Raw genomic sequence first — 8400 nt, forward strand, 5'->3', positions numbered from 1 at the left:
GAACACCTTGACCACTCCATAGCAACACCTTGGCAACCATGTGGAATATTAATAACAAAACACACTGTAGCAGTACACTAAAAACCATTCAGAACACTTTGACCACTCCATAGCAACACCTTGGCAACCATGTGGAATATTGATAACAAAACACACTGTAGCAGTACATTAAAAACCATTCAGAACACCTTGACCACTCCATAGCAACACCTTGGCAACCATGTGGAATATTAATAACAAAACACACTGTAGCAGTACACTAAAAACCATTCAGAACACCTTGACCACTCCATAGCAACACCTTGGCAACCATGCGGAATATTATAACAAAAAAAGCCCATTTTAAAACGAAAACACACTAGTGTAAACGGGGCCTTAGTAATCATCCAGAATATTATAAGAAACACATACTGTAGTAACACGCTAAAAACCACTCCTTGACAACCACATAGCAACACCTTGGCAACCATACAGAATATTTTAACAAAAATGTACAGTAGCAACACACTAAAAAAACACTTGGGAACCACATAGCATCAGCTTAGTAACCACACAGAATATGTTAGCAACCACTTACTATAGCAACAAGCTAAAAACCAACTAGGCCACCTCTGAAGTCACTTTGGTAACCACTCAGAGCAACTGATTCAAATCGGTTTGTATTAGCCACAGTGCACTAAAAGAAATGTTGTGATTATGTTGTAGATATGCCAGTCTGTATTTTTGCTGTGCCATTGAGGACCAGGATAACGAACTTATCACACTGGAGATCATCCACCGCTACGTCGAGCTGCTCGACAAATACTTCGGCAGCGTAAGTCACGCGGCAGAAAATAAATCGCCGTTACTAGTTGCATCCAAAAACAATGGCGATTGCAGATTACAGTGATTGATCTTCTCAAACTCAGGTATGCGAGCTGGATATCATCTTTAATTTCGAGAAGGCGTATTTCATCCTGGACGAGTTCCTGCTGGGAGGCGAGGCTCAGGAGACATCGAAGAAGAATGTCCTAAAAGCCATCGAGCAGGCGGATCTGCTGCAGGAGGTGAGGCACATGTGCTTCCTTAAAGCATTTCGGGGACAAAAACACTTTGCTGAGCAAGATAGTTGAAGTTAATTAGTCAGCTGGCTTGTTTATATCTAGCTTCTATAGAATAATAACACATCAGGTTTAATGAGTCTCTTGCCCTCTTGAATTCTGAGGTTTATTACCACCACAGCAAAGCAACAGGGCTGTTAGTGTACATCATCGTGTTTTTGGCCTCTCTCTTTGAATTGAATAGTAGAAATCCCTCAGGAGCTGCAGGTTCACAATGACTCATTGGTTATCAGCGCGCACACACACACACACACACACATGCTGCTCTTGTGTGTGTGTGTGTTACCCAGCCGGCCCGGCGCTTGCAAAACAAAACATTCCTTTGTTCGTTACAGTGTAGAGGAACTGAGCTTTCAAACACAATCTTTTCATCTCTGTGTATTTGTGGAGTCTTACAGACACGCAGATCTGCAGGATATCTGTCCTGACGCTGGGTTTTCAGATTGAAGCTGAAGTGTGTCTTAAGTTTACAGCATTTTCTCAGATTCCATTTGAATGTGCAGAGTTGCTATAAGTCTAATCTGAAGTCCAAACGACTGCCTAGAAACACTTTTGCCATCCCCCAGATCCCTAGCAACCGCATAGCAACACCATAGGATCCACTCAGAGCACTCTATCAGTCACCTTAGAACTGCAGAGATACATCCTGGCAACCATCCAGGACACTGTAGCAACACAAAAAAGACTCGGGGTACCTTGGCAGCCACATAGAAATGCCCTAGCAACCAGTCTGGGAACCATCCAGAACACCTTGACAACCACATAGCATTGACACAGCAACCACTCAGAGCACTCTAACAGTTGCCTCAGAACCAGATAGCAACACCCTAGCAACCATCCAGAACACTGTATCAACCGCATAGCAACACACTTAAAAAATATAGCAACCACATTCTATGGCAACACACTAAAAACCTCTCTGATCTCCATGGTAACCACAAAGCAATGCCACAGGAACCATTAAGAAAACTCTAAAAATCACTTGTGAACTGGAAAGCATCACCATAGCAACCATTAATTATAGCAACAACATACTCAAAACAGTCTAAACACCTTGCCAATCGCATAGCAACAACCTCAAAACCACTTATAATACTGTAGCAACTGCATAGCAACACTATAGGAACCACCCAGAACATTCTAACAGTCACCTCAGAACCGCATAGCATCACCATAGCAACCATTAATTATAGCAACAACATGCTCAAAACACCATGCCAATCGCATAGCAACAACCTGGCAACCACTCATAATACTGTAGCAACTGCATAGCAACACTATAGGAACCACCCAGAACATTCTAACAGTCACCTCAGAACCGCATAGCAACACCCTAGCAACCATTCAGAGCATCACGAGCAACTAAATACTGTAGCAAAATGCTAAAAAAATCACTCAAAACTCTTTGGCAGTCACAGAGCAATACCTTGGTAACCATCCAGAATATTAAAACAAATACTTACTGCAGCAACAAACACACAACCACTCCGAACACCCTGGTAACCACATAGCAACCATCTTGGTAACCGTCCAGAACATTATAGCAACCACATACTATAGCAGCACACTCAAAACTACTCAAAACACCTTGATAACTGCACAGAGGCACCACATTTACCGCTCAGAACTTCAACAGTCGCCTTAGGACCGCATAGCAACAGTGGCATTGGAACAACATAGCAACACCCTGACAATAATCATGGAAACTGTAGCAACCACTTAGTAACACACTAAAAAACACTCTAAGCACCTTGACAACCACATAGCATTGACACAGAAAGCTCTAACAGTCTCCTTACAACTGTGTAGAAACACCCTAGCAACCATTTAAAGCATTATAGCACTGTAGCAAAAGCTAAAAACACTTAAAACACCTTGGCAATCACAGAACAACAACCTGGCAACCATCTAGAACACTTTCAACCGCATGCTAAAAAACACTCAACCGTCCAGTGCATTTAGCAACCACATACCACTTGGAGACCACAAAGAAACCACCCAGAACATTCTAACGGTCCCCTCAGACCCGCATAGCAACACCCTAGCAACCATTCAAAGCATTATAGCAACAACATACTGTAGCAACACGCATAGAACATGATAGCAAGCAGAATGTCCTAGCAACCTCATAATAACAGCCCAGTGACTAGCCAAAATTGCAACTATCAAGGCTGCTTAGAAACTGCATAGAACATGCTAAAAACTACACAAGACCTTAGCGATTGCATAGCAAGGGCGTGGCAACATAAAGTGCGCTTGCAGTTCTGTTTTGCGCCTCTAGAGGAGAAGTGGCGCACTTCAGCTTTAATTGAGGTGTGCTGCTGCAGAGTCATTTTCACACTGAATCTAATGTCTTTCTTCTCTCTCTCGCTTTCTGTATCCTTCCTTCTTCTGTCCAACTGAATTGTTTTGATTTACAGAATCTAGATTTTCAGATCTGTCTGCTTCCAGGTATGATTTATGGATTATTGACCGTAGCTGTCAGTCTCCTTGTAGCTCTAGTCTGATCCCAATGATTTTAATCCACATGTCGTGAACTTCTGGAGTGACGATCAAACCAAAACTAAATGAATCTGATCTGGACAGGAAGTTGATGACATGTTGAATTTTTCTCAAGTAAAAAGAGTTAGAGATAGCAGTAACTATAGAATACTATAGACAACTATAGAATAAAACTGAATCTCATGAAATTTGGAAAATATTTCAACATTTCAATCAAAAGAACGAACCAAGAAATAAGGTTTTACATAAAGAAAATAAGGACATTTATAATGTTACATTCTAAAATCTTAATGACTTAAAAATAGTTTATTTTTAATAATAATAAAAAAAATCTTCTGTCATTTTCCTCCAAAATCAAAAGGATAAAAATTACAGAATATTTATATAAAATGTATATTTAATATTTTGATTGAGTAAAACTTTGTATTTGCATTTTGACCAATAAATTTCCACTCTAGCCAATTTATCATATATTAACATTAATATTTTCCACATTTCAACCCAAAATCAATAGGAGAGAAAAAAGAGTAAAATTTAAGCTGCTATTTAAAAAATGTGACATTATTAATTATCTCATTTTCTTATTGTAAAACAATTTTTATTTCTCTCTTTTCATTTCAAGAGTGAATGTTCTTGACACATTTTGTGAGATTTAGTTACTAATGCAAATCAAGCCGTTTAATTCCTGTGTATTATCATAAATTCTCCCATGCAGCAAAAGGGTTTTTGGATGAATGAATGATGTGATTGGCTGTTTTTGTAATCCAGGCTGATTTAGGCATTAGTTACAGACTAGAGGAAATAGAAGCATTCATTCTCCATCGTTAAACCCAAGTTTGTGGAGCTTTGAAAGCAGAACAGAGCTGCGGTTGATCATCTCTGACTGCGATCCTGACAGACTTTGTCCCGAGGGCCAAATTACAGGCAGACAAAGGAGAACGAGAGAACAAAGACGTGCTGTCCACGCTTTAGCAGCAAGACATGACCTAAATGTGCCGTTTACCCACCGAGCACTGCAGAGTGATTGAACTACTTATGCATCTTCATAGTGGCATCATGGGAATTTATGTAAGATGTAAAAAACTGTGCATAAATAACATCTAAAACCATTATCAGCTTGAGCCTCAGGGGCTGCCGTAGTCCCGACTGGGGTTTGTCCTTTATCCGCTGATTTGAGGTTAGGTTTGTGTTTGATGTTTTAATGAATCTGCTTTGGGTTTTAATGAGCTTCTGCTCCGTTTCAGCAGTTTATACGACTGTATTGTTCATACATTTATTTTTACACATTAAACTAGTCAAATCACTTAATTATTGTAATTTAAATACTATTTTTGTACTCTTTATTATCAGTGTTTAATGTGAACTGCATTTTGAATGAATTCACCAATGCATTTACACTCAATCAATTAATATTTCCCCTTAAAATGTACAAATGTTATGTGTGAATTTATATCTATGAACTGTTGCATCAAAAATATTACCCAACTGCAAAAGACACATGATGTACATTTATTTGTAACTAAAGTAAAGCTAAAACCATTAAAAATCACACACACAAAACAAAGCATTGTAACTACATTGTAATACATTGTAATAACATGTATTAGTTATTATTGCATTTTACATTTTTGTTTTTGTTATTTTTGTAAATGAAATTAAAGATAGATTCATCTAATTTGATTTACTAAAACGTGAGATGTGACCCGCTTTCATGAGATTCACATAAAAGCTTGTCACATTTGAACACAAAATTAAAAGATGAACCACAAAATAATATTTTAAATACTTAATACTAAAACTTTAAACTTAAATTAAAAACTGATACATATAAACTATTTCTAAATATTATTAAAAATTTGTCAGTAGTGTGCAGGCCCCACATAAACTGACACCGGGTTAAAAGTGCATGAAAATTATCCTGGAAATCACAATTTTCCGTGATCATGGGACATGTGTGTATCATTTAAATTTTTAATATAATTTTATTTCATCACTCAATGTTGAAATGCTTATTTTTTGCAGCCAGTTGCACAAATGCAGCCATTACGTTGGGATTGGGATAAAATTGTCTTATGTTGTTTTGACCACGAAAAAATGAGATTACTGAGTTGTAATACAGTTTATGCAACTGGAGTGTCTTTCTGAAGCACACATTTACCTTCAGTCTGCGATGTAGTGCGGTGTTTAGACTTTTTTTCAGTCACTGTAACCACATTCTCATTCAGTTCATCTTAATCCGATTCCAAGAAATTCTGGCCTCCTGTGAAACAGATTTGGGGTCATTTTGTGGAACGGGGCTGTTTGATTGGCTGGTGTTTCTGTCCGTAGAGCCAGACTGAAGACTGGGGCGGTTTGGCCAATGAGGAGATCTTATAAGGGAGCGGAGTCCCGCCCACCCTGTCAGCCTATTGGTAAATGGTGTGATTTGCTTGAGCTGAATTCTGATTGGGCATGACGAAGCTCTCGCTCGCTCTGATTGGAGGAGACGTGGTGATGTGGGGGGGGGAGCGTTTGAACGGCTTAACTCTTGACCTTTGACCTGGTCACAAGATTTAGGCTGCATCCCAGGCCACAGACTAAAAGTATGTGGAATTATATACTTTTGAGTTTGTATTAAGACAGTATGCTGGAAGTCGGACCTAGACATGAAATAATGTCTTGATACACAAAATTGTTTTTCCAAACCAATGCAACTCGGTGTCTACATTATTTTATGGAAGTTATAAATAAAACAAATATTATTAGAGTACATTTTGCAAGAAAATAATGTTTTAGACTTTCTACATCAAAATTTTATTTAATGCAATGTGTTTGTTTATTTGTAATTATTTGCTAAATTTATACCACTTCTTTTCTGTGTAGCATTAAAAAATTAAATAATTAATTATAATTATTTGTGAAAAATTATTTATTATTAATTAAATAATTCACAGTTTGCAATAACTAGTTAGTAATCCATTCTGAACTAATCCATATATATTTAAAAACTGCAGCTTTTACTTAAAAAATAATTGTTAATTATAATTTGGCATATTGTATACAAATAATATGATTAATAAATTTAAATTATTGGTTTGAATTTAATTATCAGTATTCAGCAAATGACTTAAATATATTTCAAATGTAATATAGATAATATAATTATAATACCAACAATATATAATTTAATGTTTAATATTTGTTGTAATTTTATCTATTTATTTATTTATTTAAAAAAATGAATTGCTTTTCCTGGTGGACAGTTGACAAAACACTGCCAAATAAATAAATAAATAAAAATAAAAATCCAGCTAGATTTATGGAATTAATTGAATTATTATAATTATTTTTTTATTATTTTTTTTTATTATTTATTTCATTATTTAGTTGTGAGTTTGATAGTGAGCTTGTAATTGTATATTGTATTATATAAAATAGTACACAGTATGTACTGCAATGATTAGTACACTAGTAGTAATCCATTCAGTACTAATTCATATATTTAAAACTGCATTTTTTGCTTCATAATAACAGATTTGAAAGTGAATCCTAATCTGGCATGCTGTACAAACTGGGTTGCAGTGTCAGTCTTAAAGGGCCAGTAACAGTGATTAGTGTCATGCCTTCAGTTATTGGTTTGCATCACAATGACACACTGAGCAGATGACTGAACTCATTCTGTGAATACATGCATGTAATGCAGATGTGTTTCATTAAAGACACGCACCCCGTCTCCACAATCAGACGCTCTTGATGTGTGTGTGTCGACCTCTGACATGATGCTTGATGGGAACTAACCGGCACTGGATGACTAGTGATGCCTGCAGTGAGCTGTGTGTTGCTCTGTCAGCGCAGGAGTGGGAGGGATGCAATTATTTGTGTGTGTGTGAGCTAAAGGGAGGAGACTTGAGTGCCTTCCTTTTCACTTTGGGGCATCGGTGCTGCATCAGAATAAATGGCATTATGCTGCGAGGGGTTTGCGTTTTATGATGTGATCTCTCCATTTCGTCTCTATCTCTCTCTTCCTCGCTGTCTGCCCTTTTGCTGATGTTCAAGTTTTTTTTGAATTTACAACACATTATATTCACTTTTTATACATCTCATGAAAGTACATCTCATGAAACCTTTCAACAGCAAATTATAAATGATATATATGTATTATGTATTTATGTGTATGTATGTACTAATAATTAAATTAAATATACAAATAAATCTAGATTTTAACATACATAGCAGATTTTGACATACTTTTTATATATATATATATATATATATATATATATATATATATATATATATATACACCGTATATCCATCTATACAGTATATAATTGAATGCACACACAAATCTTATAATGAAAAATAAATACATTTAAATATATAACTATATATAAATATAACACACACACATTGATATATATAATTTTATATTTTTTATTTATTATTATTAATTTTTTAAAATAATTAATTTAATATTAAATTTGTATAAGGAATATAATAATACAGTAATATAAATTAAAATATTAAAATTAGATTTTTTAAATATATAATTTAATTATATTTTAAATGTATAGTTAAATAAACTTATAATAATTTTATAATTTAATTATATATAAACATAGATTTTTTAATTTTTTATATTTAATAGTTGTTTATAAATGATTTTTAGGGTTTTGCTTTTTTTGTTTTTTGTAATACAGTATTCATTTTGTTCTTTCAGAAATGTTTTGGAATTACTTTCACAGGTGGATTGCTCTCATTAGTTAATAAAATACTTCAAAAATATTAATAATCCTAAAAATAAAAAATATATATATTT

The 8400-nt window shown here is 35.2% G+C and overlaps 1 protein-coding gene across 8 annotated transcripts in view; it reads left to right on the forward strand.

The window, feature by feature from the left end:
* Positions 1-8400, forward strand: part of LOC109061129 (AP-1 complex subunit sigma-2) — a 30387-nt gene that overhangs the window by 10814 nt on the left and 11173 nt on the right. For 3 of the 8 annotated variants that reach the window (XM_042750997.1, XM_042750995.1, XM_042751001.1), the window contains exons 3-5: positions 706-814; positions 909-1046; positions 3521-3551. In XM_042750997.1, the coding sequence (XP_042606931.1) occupies positions 706-814; positions 909-1046; positions 3521-3551 (278 nt within the window). Of the gene's footprint in view, positions 1-705; positions 815-908; positions 1047-3520; positions 3552-5930; positions 6014-8400 lie in introns of all 8 variants that reach the window. The other 5 variants (XR_006158250.1, XM_042750998.1, XM_042751002.1 and 2 more) reach the window with 2 other exon arrangements.

This window comes from Cyprinus carpio, chromosome B23 (assembly GCF_018340385.1).
Source record: "Cyprinus carpio isolate SPL01 chromosome B23, ASM1834038v1, whole genome shotgun sequence".
NCBI lineage: Eukaryota > Metazoa > Chordata > Actinopteri > Cypriniformes > Cyprinidae > Cyprinus > Cyprinus carpio.